The sequence below is a fragment of the Vulpes lagopus genome, chromosome 8 (assembly GCF_018345385.1).
Source record: "Vulpes lagopus strain Blue_001 chromosome 8, ASM1834538v1, whole genome shotgun sequence".
In the NCBI taxonomy this organism is placed as follows: Eukaryota; Metazoa; Chordata; class Mammalia; order Carnivora; family Canidae; genus Vulpes; species Vulpes lagopus.
The window spans coordinates 124,353,001-124,374,588 of NC_054831.1; the positions used below are offsets into that span (position 1 = coordinate 124,353,001).

At 45.9% G+C, this 21,588-nt stretch overlaps 1 protein-coding gene across 6 annotated transcripts in view; it reads left to right on the top strand.

Annotated features, from left to right (window-relative positions):
• The window catches only part of STPG1 (sperm tail PG-rich repeat containing 1), a 50,783-nt gene that overhangs the window by 23,110 nt on the left and 6,085 nt on the right, over positions 1-21,588 (top strand). For 5 of the 6 annotated variants that reach the window (XM_041768339.1, XM_041768340.1, XM_041768341.1 and 2 more), the window contains 4 exons: positions 1,341-1,442; positions 5,737-5,907; positions 10,220-10,328; positions 14,590-14,755. In XM_041768339.1, the coding sequence (XP_041624273.1) occupies positions 1,341-1,442; positions 5,737-5,907; positions 10,220-10,328; positions 14,590-14,755 (548 nt within the window). The remainder of the gene's footprint in view (positions 1-1,340; positions 1,443-5,736; positions 5,908-10,219; positions 10,329-14,589; positions 14,756-21,588) is intronic. The other variant, XM_041768345.1, reaches the window with a different exon arrangement.

A 21,588-nucleotide genomic window follows, 5' to 3' on the forward strand; every position in this document is an offset into this window, starting at 1 on the left:
TTAAGTTTTCTTTCTGCCTTAAGGAAGGTAGTAGGGATGGTGGAGCCAGGGTGAGCCTGGGTGGCAGAGGTTGAGACAGCAAGCTCTGCAATCAGGCTGCCTGGATTAAAATCTAGCCTTTGCCATTTACTACATGTGGACCAAATGTCTCTGGGCCTTACTTTCCTTAAAATGGACTTGATAACACCTCCCACTGCAAAGAGTTTGTGTTCATCATGTCCTTAGCACTGAATTCAGGGACTGCCACTTGTAGCATTGGGATATTGGGCAAATTCATCTCTACTTGTCTCAGTGTCTCCATCTGTAAAATGGGAATTATAACTCCTTTCTTGTTGGAGTATTAAATGAAGCAATCTTTTTTTTTTTGAGATTATATGTATTTATTAGAGAGAGAGAGAGAGAGAGAGAGAGATAGCAAGAGAGTACAAGTGGAGAGGAGGGGGAGAAGCAGGCTCCCCACTGAGCAGGTAGCCCAGTGTGGGACTCCATCCCAGGACTCTGGGATCATGACCTGAGCTGAAGGTAGAGGCTTGATTGACTGAGCCACCAGGTGCCCCTAAATGAAGCAACCTTTGAAAAGCTCCTGGCATCAAGTAGGCACCCAGTACTCTCCAGACAGTAGAACATCCTTATCATTTCATGCCACTTACTTGGCCAACATCTGTCAACATATACTTTCCCCCTGGTAGCTAGCCTGGGAAATGAGATGAAAGCTCAATTAACTGCAAAAGCAGAAATGGGCTTAGAAACCAAGCTTCTGTTTATTCCTCTCTATCATACCTGCATCATTTAGCATGTGAGCCTCACGAGCCTGCCTCTCTTTGTTTGAGAATTAGAAATGGTCTTGTTTGGGATGAAGGTTGTTTTTGTTTCATTTTGCTTTATAAACAGAAACACTCCCTGATTTCTCTTCTGAGAGGCTGAGGAGGAAGCTGAGTCAGGTGGGTGCGGCTAACGTGAAATCGGTCATCATTCCCTCCCCTTGGGTTTGGCTTCCCCATTCAGCACACACTGACTTGCATATCAACCACACCGAGGATCCCATCTTATGCTTGTTTCTCTAATGGCATGAAAAAAACAACAGCATTCTTCTCGAGTGCAGGGCGGCCTGGTGGAGAGAGCCAGGGCTTTGGGGGACCCAGACCCAGGCTGGAATTCCAACCCTAGCACTTGGTAACTGAGACAGTGAGTGGGCAGGTTAGGAAATGGTGGAGCCAGGCTATCACCCGTGAAGTGGTGGTGGTGCCTATCCCAGAGGATTACAGTGAGGCTTAGTGTTAATGGATATAAGGCTTGCCAAAAAGCACAGTGGAAATGACGCCCTGTTCTCTTTCTTCCAGGATGGTATCCCAGGTCCCGGGTTCTATGACGTCATTCACCAATCTCCAGTGTTCAACAATGTCTCATTGTCTAAGAAAGGGACGTGCACTTTTCCCTCTATGGTGAGAACCCCTTCCTTGAGTAAGGCCACTAGCGGATCAGTAATTTCCTTTGTTTGTTGCATAAACATGCATTGGACATCTGGTCCCTTCTCTCCAAAGGCCATGGTTCTAATTAGGAGAATAACTACTGCCTCAGGTGTCATGAAGGTAAATTAGAGCCTGGGTCTTTAAGTCATGCCCCCTACCCCCCACTGCTACCTCCACCAGTGTGGGAAGAGAGGCTGGGGTGGGGGTGGGGGAATATATAGGACCTGATCATCCTTGTCAATTTTGTCATCATGAAGTGGGCTAAGCAGATGTTTTCCCGAGATTTTGAGGCACCAGGAGAAAGATCTCGCCTTAATATGATGTTTTATACTGCTTGGTCTAAATTGGGTTATTCAAATTATTGAGAAATCTGCTGGGAGCAAAATGAGAGCAGGCAACAGGCTGAAATGTAGTGATCTTCCTCCCCTCTCTACTTCCATTCTTTGTAAGAGATTGGTCTTTATCATTGTGAATGGCTCTAAGAATCAAGGAGCTATATGAAATGCCAATGTCCCTGGCCAGACTTGGGCAAGGATTTGTTGTTGTTGTTCTTGTTCTTAATTTGAGTATTTATAAATTGACCAGAAGAAGAGATACAGAAAGGGGAAAGGGATCAAACTGGGGCAAAACTAGCTGAGGTAGGAAAGTGAAAAAGAAAGCAAACACAAACTAGCAGCAACAAAACACATATGCCATCTGTCTCTTTAAAAATTATAAAAATTATAATAATATATTGCAAAGATGCCTGACAATGGAACTGATTTCAAAACAAAACAAAACACCACACAAAGGGCCCATTTAAGACACACTGAATGCAGCCGCTTACTGGAATTTGACTTTGGCAGAGCTGACTTTGGAGCTAGCTCTAATCTCAGCAGAGACGTGGACGTCACACGTGCCCTTAGTGAGCTCACAGAACAACCATGCCTCTGCCTCTTTTTCTGCCCCAAGCCCTGCACATAAAGAGACCTGAAAGCAATCAGCAACAGAAGTGCCATCTCACAAAGTCTTGGCACAGGAGACAAGACTTAAGACCTGAGCCTGACTCAGCTGAGGATTCTTGATGTGACCTCAAGCACGTCACCCTTCTGTGTCCCGGCTACCTCATAAAAGTGGAGACTCCCTGGAGGCTCTGGGCAATGAGTGAAATGCCCTTTGAAACTGCAGAGTATTGTAAACATGTTAAATATTATGAGTGTTACCACCTGAGTCACAAACAAGACCTCCTGCAACTCCTAGGTTCTCTCTCTGAGAAATTCTCAGCCATACAGTGAGTGGCACTGCCCATTCCTGCTTGGTGCCAAAGAAGGGACAAAATAAGAACACACAATCAACTCCCTACTAGGCTTTGTGGGCAGTAACTTTCCAAACGATGAGGCTGGGCCATCTGGAGGAGAAGAGGCCCAAGGGAAGGTCCGAGTATTACAGAATCTAATCAAGCCTGTCAGGTCTTTAAAAAAAATTCAGACCAAACCCAAAAGAAAGCAGACATTAAGTTGTGCAGACTTCCCCTCCCTGCTTTGATGGATGGAATTTATATTTACAGACATTTAGGTTCTTATAACCAGCCTGCGGTGGCCAAAGGAGATCAGTTAGGAGACCCACATCTTACCTACTTCTTTTCCACACCGATGTGAATTCCATGCCTCCCCCCCCCCCCCCAACCCTTGGTGACTTTCACATGTGGCACTTCCTCCATTTCTGGATCTGAGGAGTCTGAGTGTATGAAAAGTAACCCTCATCAGGGAAAGATCTGCCTGACACTGGTATAGCCAGGAGGAGTGTGATTGTAGATGAGGCTGACCAGAAAACTCTGTGGATCTATAAATTCTAGAAACTTCCTGATGACTGTTGTCACCACTACACCCAACCTTTGGAGTGCATCTGTCATCTGCTAAGTCCAAATAATTTAAAGAGCTTCATTAATGTATTCTAAATCTTTGCTCCAGGATTGTTCATGAGGCTGACAGGAGGTTAAATGAGGCAAGTGGGAGGAGACTTTCATGGCCTTTCTCTATTTGCATGGTGGCAGGAGTGGTTCTGGAAAAATTAGTAGGTGCTGGAAAGAGGTTCACGAATGCCAGCATTGCGGCCAGATTGGAGCCTACAGGCCCGGCAATTAAAAGAAAGTCAAGGGGTGGGGAAGGTTGCATGAGCGAGTGTTTTTTTGTTCATCTATATTCTGAGACAAATTCTATTACAATGCTTTATGAAACTTTGCTCCAATGAACAATTAAAGCAGGTTTTTTTTTCCCCCAAAAGTGTGTTATTAGGTATTCTAGGCCAAAGAGATTCTATGATTTAGTAAGTTTCAGAAAAGTCTGGTTATGTCAAGTTAGGCTTGTTTATTGTAGGATTTCTCAGGGTACTTAATATGGTGGTGTGTATTATGAATCTTCAAAGTGGGAACACGCTATGAGGCTTCTCAAGTTTATTTGGCTTTGGAACTCTCTCCCTGCTTCTGCCACCACCAACACTAGTTTATAGAACTGGTATGCCAAGAAACACTTTGGGATATAGTGCTTTAGAAAAACGTGCTTGCCTCATCTGTTGGGTGAGTCAAGATAGACATGCTACAAATGCTACCACCGGGGATGGTTTCACCTTACCAGCCTCCTTCTATGGACATGAAAAGGAAAGATGTGCCTATCCCATTGGACAGCAGAGAGAGAGAGAGAGGGTAGTGATTCTCCTTGAACTAGAACATCCCAGAGTCATTTATCAGCTGCTCATCTTGTAAATGAAAACATGTTTATTCCTTTTGACTTTTCCTCTTTAGAATGGATATCTAATTTATATCATATAGTGGGGGCCGACTGCCTGGATAATAATGTTGGTTCCACCCTCAACTAGCAGACAAGGTCCAGTGTCCTCATCCAGAAAGTGGGGATAATCATCATATCCACTCCCCAGGTTTTTTATGAGGATTAAGTGCCACAATCCATGGAAAGGACTCAGTTAACTATTGCCCCAAATGCAAAGGCAAAGAACATACAGGGCAGGGGTGACCTTACTTCTGGGAACATCAGTGAATCCTGACAATTGGGAGAAGGCCGACTTGGAACTTGACCCTGGGTTAGACTCTGAACAGCTGAGACTCTGGATGAGAACATTTTGGCCCCTGGGAGCACATCCACCCATATGCCATCCGTGGTCCAAATAGTGAGAACCACTGCCACCGAGTGCAGGGTGAGGAGCTGGTGGGGGTGAGGGCTAATGCCTTCCCATAGCCTCACCCACTTTCTGTGCTTGTTTAGCAATTGACCCCTATCCAGCTGAGGACACCTGGGACGATGTTCTCAAGCTTTTAACCATAAAATAATAAGAATTTTTTGTTTGTTTGCTTTATCAGACTCCAATACTTGCCATACCGTCCTTAGTGTAAAGTGATGTTATCACTTAGTTTCTATGGCTTTTGCCCATTTTCATTTGGTAAACATTGATTCTGGTGTTGTGTTTTTTTTTTTAACCTGAAAATAATTTATTATGGCTTCCTGGAAGGAGTAAGATTGGTTTTACTGAAACAAAAATACTGTAGGGTTCTGTGAAATCAGCAATTAGGGGGCACTTGGTGACTCAGTTAGTTAAGCATCTGCCTTCAGTTTAGGTTATGATCTTAGGGTCCTGCAATCGAGCCCCTCTGGCAGACTCCCTGCTCAGTGGGGGGGTCTGCTTCTCCCTCTTCCTCTGCCCCTCCCCTTGCTTATGCTTTCTCTCTCAAATAAATCTTAAAAAAAAAAAAAAAGAAATGAGCAATTAGGTGGAAGGTAGGAGGCATGTGTGGACGGCAAGTCCCATCGACCCTTGTGCCTTTAAGACATTAGAAGCAAACCTATTATTTAAGCAATTCAGATTACTTAATCTTAGAAACAAGACATGAGGTTTTACTCAGAAGGAAAGCCTTGGCTGCAGGAAGAAAGTCTAAAGCTTCCCATCATATAAATTACCCAACAGCTGATGAGTCAAGTGTAAGTGGCCTGAAACGGGATTGGGTGGCAATGCATTTATGGCAAAATTATTTTTGCCAAGTCCCAAATGTAAGATGAATAATTTGAATTAGTTTACAGAAGTTAAAACGGGTCAGAACTTGCATTCTCGAAGAGCAAATCCTCAAAGCCTGAGGTCAGTTTATCATTGTTACCTGCTAGAGTTTCAGCTTTTGCAAAATGCTTTTAGACCTGGGGCTGGACACCATCCCTTTGACATCTGTCCTGTAGAGCCAAGGGACTATGGGAGAGCATTGATTCCTTTGGCTTTGTCCTTGCAGTGTGCCCGACTGGACACCATCATTTCTAAATCCCCTGCAGCGAACACATACACTATCCCATCACGTTTTGTCTCGAAGAAAGACTTCAGTAATTCCTGTTCCAGCATGTTCCAGTTGCCAAGCTTTGCAAAAGTCCTCAAATTTGAAACTCCTGCACCAAACCATTACAATGTAAGAATGTTGCATATGCTTCTCAAATACATATTGAATAAATGCTTTACTAAAATAAATGAAGGTGGGGTTGGGGGGAATGCTTTGGGAAATAGCATTTTAATTCAACTGATAAACCAGTTAACACTGGTTGACTGCCTAGTGGGTACATGAGGCTGTGCATGGCTTTATGGAGAATTTGCAGAACCCAGAGAAAAATGTGAGCAACACGGAGGTCAGTGGGAAGCAGTGGGAAGACCACACCCTGGAAAATCCTCACTATAATCACTCCTATCACAAGACTTTTCTGGGACAGTTTTCTTATCCATAATAAGTATATTATTTCCCACTTTATTTACAGTCACCATCCATTTACTTTTAGGTCTTATAGGGAAAGTAAATTTCCATATTTCCATATTGGAAATTGTTTTTTTAACATAACGCTCTGCCAATTACAATCACTCTGTAGTCACGGAGGGAGAACAGTATGATTAATGGTTGAGAGATGGAGTTGGATTGAAATGTTGACTCTGCCTCTTTGTAACTGCGTGGCTCTGGGCAAGTCCCTTTAGCTTTCAGGACTCAGGTTATTGATCTGCAAAATGGGGAAATGTGTCCATAGTATTAATGCAGATGTTAAATTAAGTCATCCAAGCTGAGTTCTTAGCCCAACCCCTGGCGCACAAGGATTCCGCCATCAGTGGAGACACCAAATGTCTTTGGGGAAATCACGTTACCTCTTGAGCCTCAATTGTAAAATGGAACCAATTATACTCGCCCTCTAGGGTTATTATAAAAAGCAAATGAGACAACAAATGTGGAAACACTCTAAAATACATAAGAAATGAATTGTATGGAAGGTATTTATATTATTATGACATACGACAAAATATTTTGGTCTTAGAGTACATCATTTTTAATTTCCTTTTTCTTTTATAATACTTATAAGTAATAGTTGTTTTTCTGACTGTAAAGACCCTGCCTGAGATTGATCCAATCAATTATAATGTGCTCAAAGTGATATACCTACCTACTAGGCCAGCACAGTCCAACAGAAATATATGGGAGCGCATACATCATTAAAATTATCCCAGTAGGAATATTTTTAATAAATAAATAAAATAAATAAATGAATAAATTTTCCCAGTAGCCACATTTGAAAGTAAAAAGGAACAGATAAAATCAATTTTAAGAATATATTCTACTTAACCCAATATATTCAAAATATTATTTCAATATCTAATTAGTACACAAATAAATTAATGTTTTACATTCTTTCCATCTATCTTTACAATTCAGTGTGTATTTTATACTTTCAGCACATCCTGATTTGGACCAGCCATGTTTCCAGTGCTTGATAGTCAATGGCTGCTATATTAGAGAGCACAGCTCTAGATAGTCTATGCCTGGGATAACCAGCATCTGAAAATAATGATGATGATGATGATGATGATGATGATGATTATAAGTAGTTTTCAAGGACTCTGTGCTGTTCTAAGCATTATGTATTCAATACTGTATTTAATACTCACAAGAGTCCACGGAAGTGGGTTATCTTTTTTTTTCAATTCACAGAAGAGGAAGCTGAGCTCAGGGAAGGGAAGGGATTTGCCCTAATTTACCCCACTCAAAGGGACCATTTGCATATCAGTGAGCACAGGTGGATGGCTGAGATAGACAGCTGGAAAGTGATCACTCATCATGTTCCAGCCCTGCTGGGTCTCCCTTCGTGGATCCTGTGGTTACTCTGTCCTAGACCAGTGATATAGCTTAGATTCCAGTGGGGAACTCAAGACAAAACTGGTAAACAGGCAAGCAAAATCATTACAAACTATGGCCAGCTTTGAGGCAGACAAATAGTTGGAGCCTGAGAGATAGAATATGTGAGGGTTGACAGCATTGTGTACTTTAGACTGGGTGGTCAGAGAAGGCTCTGAGGCTGAGACCCAAGAATTGAAGGAAGAGCCAGAGTTGAGGGAATAGCAGGTGCAAAGGTCCTGGGACAGCAAGCAGCTTGAGCCCTGGGGAACTACAAGAAGGTAGCTGGAGTAGCATTAGCTAGGAGGAAAGGGGATAAGGGGAAGCCAGATGGGTAGGCAGGGGGCAGTTCATTCAGGACCCTAAAAGCCCTGAGAGGGATCTTTAATTTGGTTCTCTGTGGGAAGCCTTTGAGAAGGATGACATCATCTGATGTACTTTTTCAACAAGCCCTCTCCAGCAGTCATAAGGAGAATGGACCACAGTGTGGGTAGAGTAGATTTTGAAAAACTAGTTAGGAAGCTGTTATGCTAACAGGAGAAAGGTCAAGGCCTGGTCCAAGAAACTGATAATGATGGTCCTTGGCCGCTGCACCCTTGCTATTCCTGAGAGAGGTAGTTAGTGTTTCATGCATCTGCTTCCCCAACCTCCTCTGGGTGTCTCCACCTGGCATCGTATGTATCTCCAGTGTCCCACACAGATCTTGGCAGTTAATGCTTATGATATTGAAGGAACTACCCCCCGAGGTATGTAGTTGTTAAACTAGAAAAGACCATTTCCCAAGTCAGAGCTCAGACCTTCTGCCAATGCATCCATTTTAAGTGCATGGTTTTTGTGGGTTATTGTTTTCATGTGACTGTGAAAATGATTCATGCTCTTCATAAAATATATCCACGCATTTTAGAGACTGATGAACCAGAAAAATAGAATTATCTTATAATTCTGCCCTTTAAAGCAACCCACCATCAAAAACAGGTGCAGTTTCTTTCAGTCTCTTCTTCCCCCCATCCCTACCTCCAGCACTAGGATTACACTATCTGCAGTATATGTGCATTTTCTACTCAACTATATCTTGGATTTTTTTTTCCCATCATGATACAGTAAACCTGCTTCATTTTTTTTTTTCAACCTGCCAGTGGAGCTAGCTGACTGTTTTCCTCGTCTAATGGTGAAATCTTCCAGTGACATGCACTCAGAGTATACACAAATGCTCCCTCCTTCAGTTGTTTTTCTGTCTGGATGAGGAATAAGGCTGAAATCGTGTTTTGTCTACAGGAGGCTTTTTTCAGACCAAGAGAACAATGGTTGAGTCAACTGGCAAGAAGCAGAAATGTGATAATCCTGTTAGCCACACTGCAGGCGAGGTCAATCAGGGCCTTTCTTTTGCCTTTGCTTACCTCGATCCCCCACCTCTCTATTTGAATCCTTTTTCCCCATACTGTGTTATTACTTCCTCTCCGGCAACCTGGCTCCTGTCCCTCTGTCCAGTAATTAGCCTCCTCCATCTGATGTTTTTGTTTGCCCTCCCTGCACGCATTCTAGCTATTAGGACCCTGGGAAAACGCTAAATTCCTCCGCCTTTGTAAACACAAAATCAAAATGCCATCTGCATTTCTTGAGAAACATTTTTTTTGACAAAGGAGTATCTCAGAAAAATCAAACCATCCTGGCCCCAGCAAATAGTTTCACTCATTCAGTAAATATTCTTGGTCACTGCATTCATGATTTTTATTGCATCTTTATCTAATGAATACAAGGGACTGACTGCAAATTGGTATTTAAAACATTTATGATTCACATATAGCAGAAGAATGATCTCAGGGCTCTTTTTTTCTTTTTTTTCCTTCCTCTCTCTCTCCTATTGTTTTTAGAGTGCCAAACATGCTGTATATTGCGTGGATCAGTCAAAATTCTTAATTTCTGGTCAGTCCAGAAAAGTCGAGATGAGGGAGTGTTACAGACAGATCTGATCATAATCTTAAATTACATGATGTCCTTGTGAGCCCCAAATCTTGCGTTTGTCGGAGGGCTGTTTGAACAGTAAGGAATCAGGGTGGGGATATGTAGGACTAAGTGTCCTGAAAGGAATAAAAGTCATAGAAAAAATAAGGAAAACAATGTGCATAGTCAGTGTTATGGACTTGAAAAAAGACACTGTCCTATAGGTGATGTCTGTTGACTGCTGGGGTTACCTGATGTGTTTCACGGGTGAGAAACCCCAAGTTCAGAGGAATTGGACAACTTGTACAGGATCACGCCCTGTGTGCGGCAGACACAAGCCTGGCAACCAGCTCTTTTGGGCTCTCTTCCCAGCACCGTTCTCTGTGCCATGTGGGGCGACCAGACCTCTGCTGGCGATCACAAACTCCTTGGCTACTCTGGCTGGGGTGATGGTGAAGGCACGGTCAGGATGCGGGGAAGGGTGGGTGGCTTTTCCACTCGTGTCTGTTCATGTTCTGAGGACAGGTTTAAATGCGATATTTTACCCCAATGTGCCACCTGTCCAGACCTGATAACAAAGAAAGGGAAGGTGTCAGGCACACCATGCTTGAGCTCTCCCTCTTCCTCTTCCCAGGCCTCTGTCTCTTGCTGCAAGCAGAGAAACAACGTCTCTGCCCGAGCCGGGTTTGTGTCCAAAACCCAGAGAGGATTTTTCACTATCCCTGAAACAGGACCTGCCCCAGGTAAGCAGCCACCCTGCACACTGGCCTTGACCTAAGGTTAATGTACCAGAGCTGCTCTGCGGGGCACCATTTCTTCATTGGGAGTCTCTTTGGAAGGAGTTATGCTTTGTGGGGAAAGGGGACATTGGCCAGGTGTTGAACAAAAAGGAGAAAGCTGAGAAGACCTGGTCTCCCCCTTAAGAAGAAGGAGGGCTACTCTGGAGATGGCCCCCAAAGCAACCTGTTGGCCTCCTCTTTCATGACCAGACATACCCACTCTGGGCCACCAGATGGGGAAGTGGCTTCTCACCCCAAGTGTGCACATTTGCACGCCCCAGGTGTTGTCACAGGCCACCGGGGGCGCTCAATGCACTACTGAGTGTCCAGATCCTTCCTTTTCTCCTTAACCTGGAGGTGACTTCACCAACTAGTCACCCAACAGGGGAAGATGGCTCCATTTACTGAGTGCCTACTCCGAGCTAAGCATTTTCCCTGTAGTCCCCACACATCTGTCTTCCTTGGTCTGTATGCTTAGTCCTGTGTTTCAGGTGAGGAGAGGGGCTCAGGGAGTGGAAGTGGCCTGCTCCTTATCACACAGCGAACGGATGGCAGGCCTAGGCCTAGAGGTGTCTGAATGAGGCCACTGTTGCCCCTGTCAGTCCACAGCAACTTCTGAAACTGCCCCAAGAGTTGGCCAGCAAGTGTTTTCCTCCCCGGGCTGGGAGAAGTATTGCTCTGTCCTCTTCTCTCAGACCTGCTCCCCACTTCCAGCCTCACTGAAAGGTTTCCAGAGGGCCAGGCGATGCTGCAGCCTGGCACTCTGGGAGCCCTCATCAGAGCAGACCTTCCCAATGGGTCCCCTCTCTCTCCCCTCAGGGAGTCTTGAGCCAGAGCTGAGGGGAGGAGCAGGGAGGGTTTGCAGGTACAATCACACCTCTTGGAGGCGGGTGTGGATAAAATTGCAGTGCATGTTGGATTTCACCAAATCCAGATTAAAGTTGAGAAGATCAGTCTGAAGCTGAATAACAAAACCAGCTCTAATTAGGAGGCTAAGCCCTGGCTAAAGCTTCCCTGCCTTGCATCATCATAGGCAAAGCCCCACCTTGTTTGTTTATACAGAACAAAGCCCGCATCCCTGGAGTTTGGCCTGAGGCCCTGTCAGGGAGCCCCGGGACAGGACGTGGGCACCTTCCCAGCCAGCCACAGGTGCCCACTCCTTCCCAGAGGCTCCTCAGGAGCCGCTAGTCCCTTGTAACAGAGCAGGAGGGGAGAGGTGGCCGGTACCCAATTCAGTTAAACTCCTACTGTGTGCCAGGGGCTTTACAGTTCTCATCAAATGATCTCCAAACCCTGTGGAGTGATTGGCCAGCCTGCCATCATGTGCTCAGGGTGAGCTACTACTATTATTGGTCCCATTTTACAGGCTAAAGTGACACTTACGATGCAGGTAACTGGCCCAGGGTCCCATGGGTGGATTTGCATCCAGGACCCTCCCAAACGCCCACCCAAAACTTGCCTGGGGAACCTGCCTCTCTGCGATAAACAATCAGCTTTGACCTCTCTGAAATAACACTGGTTGTTTCTTCTCCTGCTGGCGGAAAACAGATGTGGAACTGTGATGGGCATCCCTGCTGGGTGCCTGTCCCAGCTGCTCTGAGGGCCCCTGCCTCAGGGGCTGAGGGCTGAGACTGGCCTACGTTCAACTCTGAGCACAAGGCTCAGCTTCACACATTTGCTGGTGGTATTTTCTAAAGTTTACATTTGCCAAGCACATCACGAATGTCCTCCTCTCTATTTTTCCTTAAAATAAAAAAGGGCTATTAGAATAAGGGGAAGAGCCTCTGTTAAATATGGGTTATAGAAGGGGAATTGCAGTATGAGCTCAACACCTTGTGGTCTTCCAGGAAAAGACGAGAAGGAAATACACCAGAGCTTACCTTTGGTTCTTGGGCCATAGGAGCATGAGTGCCTTTTTTTTTTACCTTGCTTCTGCTTTTCAGCATTTGATAATCAAGCATTGCTTTAACCTTCCTGTGGAAGGTTTCTCTCATGAATGAATGTGTGTGTATATATGAATATATATATATACACACACACACACACACATTGTGAATGAGATATATATGTGTATATATGTGTGTGTGTATGTGTATATATGTGTGTATATATGTGTATATATATATGTACACACACATTCATTCATGAGAGAAAACATAATAAAAGAGATGTATAGCAGTATTACAAAAGCTGCTAACTGGACATTACCTTTTTTTAAACTTAAACATACATTGGGAACCTCTTTTCATGTTATTAAAAACTTCCTAAGAATATAATTCTTGAAACAGATGTATGGTATTCCATTGCATGATGGTACCAGAAGTTAAGGAACAGATGGCTTATTTTTTTTTTAAGATTTTATTTTGTTATTCATGAGACACACACACACACACACACACACAGAGGCAGAGAAAGAGGCAGAGACACAGGCAGAAGGAGAAGCAGGGTTCCTGTAGGAAGCCTGATGTGGGACTTGATTCCGGGACTCCAGGATCACGCCCTGAGCCAAAGGCAGGCGTTCAACCCCTGAGCCACCCAGGCATCCCAACAAATGGCCTCTTATTGGAAATGTAAGTTGTTTTAAACTGGTCACTAATATAGATAGAGAGGCAGCAAACATCCTTGTAGCTCACAGCTTGTGTACAATCAAGATTATGTCCTTATATTAATTGCTTAAAGTGAAATTGGTAAGTCAAAAGTACGTAAAATATTAAAAAAAATTTTTTTTCCATATTGGTGACCAAATTGCTCTTCAGCAGAGAGGTAATTTATCCTCCTGCTTCTATGAGGCACCTGTTTCTCTTCACCTTTGCCACCACTGGGTGTAACATTTAAATAGAATCTTACAAATATGTTTCTTGCTAATACCCCGTATTGTTGTTTTCAGTGCTTTTGCAATAGAAAAGTAAGTTTTATTTAGAACAAAACCAATCTTACAATGTTTAGAAAACTTGAAATATTTTCCTCATACATAATGCTACCAGTTTTCTGGGGTCCCACCCATTTTTATTTAGAAGTACCTGTTTGTATGTAGAGGTCATCATAGTAGATAGGAACTTTTAGGCATTATTTTCACTCACCTTTATTTTCAAAAACATTGCCATGTGGCTTTTATGGTCTTCATATTTATCATGGCCAGGGCTGATGTTCCCGTAGCCTGGGCTACTGTTCCCATTGCAGTGCCCTGGTCTTGGACCTTCAGGCCACTTACCCCTTCTCACACTGCAGCTGCTGCTGTTGTGTGCATCTCTATGCTTAGAGCTTTTCCTGAATGTTGAATAATTTCCTTAATTTCTGAGTAATGGGAAGGCTGGCTGGGTCAAAGGGTCTAGACATCCTCAAGGCTTTTGCTCAGTACTGCTCTTTGTGCTCCAAAACGCCTACACCCACTGACAGGGCTCCCAGCAATTTAGAGGTGAGACCGCCTCCTCTTCCCCCAGCCAGGGCCATTCTCTTCCTCCTTGAAGCTTTATGCACAGCTAAATTAATGATATTCTCTCACAGTTTCATGAAACAGGGTATGGTGGGAAAGCATGGGCTTTGACGTCGGGAAGCCCTAGGTCCACATAGTAGGTGCTCCACAAATATTCGTTGATTGCAGAGTAGTTACTAAACAACTACTATGTGCCAGGAACTTAAATATTAGTCAACTATCCTAACCACCCTGTTGTTGGTAAAATTATTCTTACCTTATAGAGGAGGAAGCTGAATTTAGTTCCTAGTTAGATGAAATCTTCTTGGCAAATCATCCAGTATCTCCGAGTCTCCATTCCCTCCTCTTTTTTTTTTTTTAAGATGTTATTTACTTATTCATGAGAAACACCGAGAGAGAGAGAGAGAGAGAGAGAGAGACAGGCAGAGGGAAAAGCAGGCTCCATGCCAGGAGCCTGATGTGGGGCTCGATCCCAGGTCTCCAGGATCACGCTCTGGGCTAAAGGCAGCGCTAAACTGCTGAGCCACCCGGGCTGCCCCATTTCCTCCTCTTTAGAATGGAGGTGCCAACTACCCATCTAGCTGGGCTGCTGTGAGCATTACGTGAGCTAAGTATATGATGCACATGGCTTATGTTCCCTAAAGGGAGAATGTGGTTTTTAGCCCTTTCTATCAGACTATTGTGGAGTGATATCACTTTGTAGATGCTAAATGTATTCTTAGGCATGAGATACTGCTTTTCATTTACTTGAGAAGAGTTCCTTATTCTGTTTTAAAATGTCTTTCTTCTTAGGGCATTACAATATCAATGAATCCCTTGTGAAGCAGTCGCCAAAGGTATTAATGTCTTGTTTTAAATCAAAAACTGAACGTGGATCACAACTGACATCAACAGGCCCAGGACCTGGTTATTACAACCCCAGTGATCACACCAAAATTCTGAAAAAGACTCTTATCCTGTGAGTCCTGATTATTCTGACCATTCTTTTGAAAGGTGGCTCTGGGGAAGGACCCAACATAAGCAGAAGAGGAAGGGGTGTCACTGGTTGGCAGGACAGAGTTCCAGGTTACTCTCCACCCTCATCGACATAGTAGGTGCTCAATAAATACTTACTGAATGCATAATGTTTATTGAGCAACTACTATGTGCCAGGAACTTAAGATCTTACTTAACCATCATAATGACTCTATTGTAAGTATTATTATTCTTACTTCATAGACTAGAAGTGAGGCTGAGGATTTGCCTGTGTGCACACAGCTAACTTGAAATGCCACTGGGAATCAGGCTCAGGACTGTCTGGATCTTTCCACATCCCCCATGATGTTGTGCTATCCTGGCACTGACATTATTCTATTTTTATAACATAAAATCTTTACTGGGGTGGTAGGGTATACAGCAGCATGGGGGTGTCAAAGTTTTGTACTGATAGGTTGAAAGTCTAGACATTGGAGTTGGTTGGACCCACTGGATGTGAATTTGAGCTATGCTGTTTTCATGCTGTGTGACCTTGGGCACTGTTCTAAGTCTCTGAGTCTCCATGCTCTCCTCTGTGAAGTAAAGGGGGGTAATTCATGCCTCATAGTGCTGCTTTCAGATTTTATTATATATGTTTGGCATGTAGTAGGTACAAATGGTAACAATATTAACACAAATTTAAAAAGTGAAGATGGGGATTTGTGTTAACATGTTTAATATCCTATGCATTGAATATTACTTTCACCAAACAGGTTCAAGAACTTGCAGGTCTTATTTATTCCTCAGATGGATCTAGAACTTCTAGAACTAACTGTAAGATCAGTCCATCTGTTGCCATCCAAGACCTCACCCTGTTAGAGTCCTCTCCAGGCACAATTGGCCACTGTGGGGGGCTGACCAGCAGGGCAGCCCCTCCAGAGAGGTCAGGCAGGTGGCCAGGCTCATACCTACAGTGAATCAGAAGTCCAGGCATCCAGGAGAGGCTGGCAACATTGGGCATGCTCTGACCATCAGGACAAGGAGATGGGGTGGGGAGAGGAGCGAGACATGAACCTGCTGAGTTCATGCTGGACCAAGGACTCGAACCTCAGATGGAATCCACTGGGTAAGTCCCTTCTGCCCTTCGGTTCTTGAGGTCTGCAGGTTGACCCCTCACAGTCTCCAGGGCTCAAAACTGGGGCAGGATGGTCTCCAGGAATAGGGTCTCTCTGAACGGCAGGGACTTCCCACCTCTGGGCTGGCTTAGGGCACACGCACGCCACCTTTCCCCTGCTGTGCCAGTGACCAGAGTGGGTAATAGGACAGGCTTTGGAGTTAGCAGAACTGGGTGTGAGTCACAGCTCTGTTCTCTGCAGAGGCTCCTCCTCTCTGAGCCTCAGTTTCCATGTTATTAAGTGGAGATAAGAGTCTTATCTCCTATGGGTTCTGTGAGGGTTAGATGAGAATTTAGTCATGATAGCTGCTGCTATTCTATATCCAATAGGCATGTGAGCATACAGGGTACAACTGCTCTTTGGCATAGCCACTCAGGCCCCTCGCTTAAATCTGGAAGCTTCTTCGAGCAAGCAGTGAAAAGGAGAGTGGAGAACACTCAGTGTTGAGCTGCTTTCCCCAGAGAAGTGGGGAATTTGAATTCATTCAGAATTTTCAGCATTTGGCCTTTGCTGAAGTTTGAAGAACAGTTTGAAATAATTCCTATTTTGTGGCATTTGCATCTGTCAAGTCAATAGGTTCTGTAGGTTTCTGGGTCTGTGTTGGAGACTGTGGGGGTACTCAGGTGAACAGGGCGCCATACATACCTTCAGCTAGGCTCGCCTGGGAACAACTCCAGAGCAGAGCAGAGGCACATGCAACAAAATGCTGAATCATGTGGCCCCAAGGCTGTGTGGCCACATACATCCCTGAGGGCAGTATTTCCAGCTGGGTGCAGGGCAGTGGTGCTGGTGTGTCTGGGGGTGTCTGGGGATCACTGGCTCTCTGTGAAGCTTTGTGAATGACAGATCTTTGGTTAATAAGTCTAGGAAGCACTGTATATGAACCCTCTTCCCCTGGGAATATCACGGTGTACATGGCTCTGAAATGTCCCAAAGTACAGAAACCTATTAAACCCAGTGTCTCTTAAACTTGGGTTCATGCTGGTGAGTAGATAGGCCTCCACTTGGGTTCTCCTGGTGAGTACATAGACCCCCACTTGGGTTCTCCCCGGTAAGTGCATGGTGCCCTGGTAGGACATTTGCGTTAACTTCCCCCACAATCTGGGGCTGCTCTCAGCACCTGCATGGACCTTATTTCTTTATGTGTGAAAGGAGGGGAGGTCTTTCCATTTCTGACACTCCATCACCCCCAGGATTGCTCACCATGTCATTTAGGAATACTTACTGAGGGCAGTGAACATGGAGCCAGCCTGGACTCACAAAGGAGGCCCAAAATACCTATATTTTTAATTGACATGGAAAGACTATAGCTAAGAAATCTGTAACTGTACTTAAAAAGCAAAAAGATAAAACTCCAGTGTGTCTGAGTTAGTCTAAACAAGCATCCATCTGTTTATGTGCAATGATGAAGAAATGAGTTAATATAAAGATACAGCTGAATATTGTAGTATTGAGGGCATGTCCAGACTCTAGTCTCTCAAATTGGAGTTCTGTGTCCTCTCCTATGGCTCTGAGGGAAGAGAGGAGAGGAGCAGCTGGGGACCCACCAGCTGGGATCATCAGGCCCCCGAGAAGGTCCGCATTGTTTACCCCCTATCTCCATGTAACTTGTCGAGACTCTATCCATACCAAACCTGAGCACATTTAACTCTCCAGGGCTGCACAGGGCAGTGGTGGAGAATCTGAGAGTCCTCACGGGGTTTCCTTTTGGCAAGCGCAAGCAACCCAGGTGTCGTGCCCATGTGACATGATGTGAGGCCTGTCCTTATTTGTCTTGAATGGCAAATGCTTGGCTCCTTACTTTTGGGGAGGGTCCCAGCTTGCAAAGGTAATCTTTCAGCTCTGTTTTCTTAAGGATGCAGGAAGAATCAGGAGATATGAATTGTCCCCTAGAATTGTTAGTCTCATGTTACCCACCAACAAAAGTGAAGCCCAGGGAGCTGAGGGTTGGGTGATGTCTGGGACTGCTCAGGAAGCTAGCAGGGGCCAGGCATGGGCTTGTCTTGTCTTTACTCTTGTCGCTGGCCCCAGAGCTGAGAACAGGCTGTGGAGGCCATGGGGCCTAGTGGATGTGTATAAGCACAGGTTCCAAGTCGGGCCAGGGTTAAACCTCCCACCTTCCTCACTCACCAGCTCTGGGAGCCTGGGAACCCAGGAATTCAAATTCAACCCTAAATTGTGAAATGAGCGCTTGGTAATGTGCTTGCAAGGATAAAATAAGAAAACCCACAAAACTCACCAGGTCTGGTACCCGGTAAGCTTTCGATACATGTAACTTGTCTTTTTATTGAGGTATGTGATTGGGTCCTCTGTACTCACCTGCTGCTTCTTGAGTGGCCTCTGGAGGGCAGATGCTGTGCTAAGGGCTGGCAGGGTGTTGGGATGACCACTTCTGGGCTCTCTAGCCTAAGAACAGGGCATAGGTGTCCCTTGGCTGTGGCCAGCTTGCCTACTCAAAGCTAAGAGCATTTATCAGGGGGGCTTTAGGAGAGAAGTGAAGTGTCAGCTTCATATTGTCACAGTGATGACTCAGTGAATCAGGGTGAGTCAGGATAAGGACTTTTGGAGATCAAACTGGTCCCTCCCGGGTGCTGCCTTCCACGCACACTCACCAGCAGCGAGGGGAACCGCCCACTGACATCTTTCTAACCCTTGATCTACTTCCTGGAGTTTCTAAGCCACTGGTTTTGCACAGACACGCTGTCCTGCCACAGCCAGAGCTGAAGAATCAAACCTTGTTGGCCCCGCTCCAATTTGGGTAATTATCATGACCCACCTAAAGTTCCCCTGGGATTTTCAATTAGATATGGGATGCTTCTTCCCAAGCGGCTGTAATCTGTCACCCTCTACTCTGTTAAACAGATGCTGCATTCCACCCCAGAGGCAACTGGCTGCCCTTTAATGATGAGAAAAAATTGCCCCTTTATCCCTCCCGACCCTGGGAATCCCTGAGGCAGAGTGAATCGTGTCTGGGAGTGTCCCGAGGGTCTCGGATGCCTTCCCCGAGTGACCTGCTGAGTCCTCTGAGACATTCATTATTCTTGGGCGATTTGCAAACAGCTCACATTGGGAGCTGCAAACATACTTAATCCAGTTGTGGCCAACTCAGAGCCTTTGATAGATGTTTTCTTTCTATGGGGCAGGACCAGGTTGGCTTTTATAACTGAGCAATGAGGCTCATAAAAGCCCCGGTCACAATGCACTGAGGACTGCCCCGGGTTTGATCCAGCCAGACCTTTGTGATCTGCCCAGCCCCACCTCGCCATGGAGGGAGCAGCCCTGGATGGTGATAAAACTATCAGGTGGGGTTCAGAGGTCTGGGCTCCCCTACTTGCCGCAGCCCCTCTGTTTTTCTCTGCAGTTCAGCAAATGTCCTGGGGAATGGGGATGGGACCTCAAAAATGAATCAGATGCAGTCCCTTGGTTTAAAGAACTAGGCACATATAGAGTGTTTGAAAACCTAGCATGTTCTATGCAGAGAAAAGAAGAATGGCTTGAAGTTTCGAGGGCCCAGCCATGCTGAGAGCTTTCATGGATGTCACCTGGCGTTCTGCTCCCAGCGGCCCTGCAGGGCGGCACTGTTCATGGAGCACAGATGAAGGTGTAGAACAAGGAGTGGCATGCAGGTCCAGCTGACTCTGGAACCCATGCTGCTCTGTGGAAGCCACAGGAAGGGCAGGGGGTGGTGGTGGTGGTGGTGGTGGAGGCCAAAGAAGTTGCCCTGTAGGATGTGAGAGGTGAAGAATGACCAGAGTTTGCAGGAAATGTAGGTGGTCCTGGCAGAAGGAACAGCGCAGGCAAAGGCATGGAGTGGTGGAACAGTGTTGTGCTGGGGGCTTCTGGAAGGTCACATGGGAGCAAGGGGTGTAGGGGGTTAGGTTGGATTGAGAGACCATAAATGCGAGCTACTCATTTAGCTTCTCATTGGGGTCTGCGAGGGCCGATGGTCAGAAACAGGTGAACCACCTAGAAGTCATGGGCACACTGAAGGGCTGAAGGCGGTCTAGGAGGCTCAGCCGCTGCCTCCTTGTCCCCCTTCCTGCCACACGCAGCTATAGCTCGTGCCTCAGCTGTGCTTTGGCACCGCTGATTCCTCTGCGAGAAATGCCCCCTTATCCACCTGAAGAATTCCTGCTTACTTTTCAGGGCAAATGTTATCTCTTCTAGGGTAGATTTCTGGATTCACTTAATTTGGAATTCCTCACCCCACTCCCACCCCCACCTCTCAGAGCAGTGTTTTTGCCTCTATTCTAATATTTCCTGCTTAAAAAAAATAATACAAGCACCAGTTAACCTCCATAGCAATCCTGGGTGGAAGGTACTATGCCCCCATTTCACAGATGAAGGATCTGAGCTGTACGGAGGCTGAGACTTCGCTGAGGTCACACAGCAAGGGGGGCAGTGCTGAGTCCAACCCGAGTTTGTCCGGGTACAAAGCCTGTACTTCCTTAAGCTGTCACCAGCCATCACTGTCACTAGCAGGAGATTGTCATGCCCTTGGAAGCATTCAGGGTCTGTGTCTTATCACAGAACAGTGTGGGCCCCCCAGGGTGCCTGGCACATGGTTGCTCTGTAAAGATCCAGAGGGCTGAGCTGCTGGTGCTGAGGCTCTCCTGAGCAAGGGATGTCTCTAGGCCCTCTCGCCGAGGATCCTGATGAGACAGTGGCCCGGCCTCCTGCAGGCTGTCCCTGGTGAGGAACAGGGACACGTCATGGCCGCCTCAGAGAACGGAGCTAGGGGGTGACCCAGACTGATGGGGTGAGGTCATGCGGTGGTTGGCTCATTCCAGCTCCAGCTTCAAGGACTCAAGCCTGTCTCTCAATGATGCCAGTTCCACACTCATCAAATTTCTGGGGGTGCTTTGAAGGGGTGACACAAGCCAGAACAAGGAGAAGCCAGCTTTTATTTCTAAGGGGAGAGGTGGTTGGTCACACACTCTAACCAGTTCTTCCATGTCAGCTGGAGGGGAGGAAAGAGGTAAGGTTGGTTCTCTGTCTCCTGTGGGCACTTTTGTTCTAAATATAAGCTATAAGCAACCAGGCCAGCTGTTCCTCCCATCAGAAGATGTGAGGCTCAAGCAGATTTACGAGGACTTTCAACGGCCTCCTCTGGCAGTGGGAGTGGCCAGCCAGCCTCGGGGTGACTGTGTGAGGGGGCCCCCTAGCCTCTGGGGCCACGCAGCAGGCAGTGCCTGGCACGACCATCATGTTAACAACAGCTACTTTTATTGAGCATTTAATGTGGGCTGGCGCCGCACTAGGTGCCTTCTTTGCTCCATTCAGCGACTCCCTTACAAAGAGGGGGAACTGCCTGAGGTCTCGCAGCCGGTAAGTGGGATGACTGGAATTCAGGTGTAGGTCTGTATGACTCGAAATCTCAAAAACTCCCCTCTGCCATGGTGCCTTCCCCAAATTGCCAGGCCCTTGAGACTCGAGTTCTGGTGCTGGCATTACCACTCCTTTGCTCGGTGACGTTGGGTGACTCGCTTTCTCTCTCTGGGCACTAAGTGCTTTAGCACAATAAGGAGGTTGGATAAGACATCTCTAGGTCCCCTTTAGCTCTCTGAGTTTAAAAATGCCTTTGCTTCCAAAGGTATCGGCCAAAGGGCCGCAGAGTACCAGCAGCCAGGAATCCCAATCCCCTCTTCTGTGTTGGCTTCAA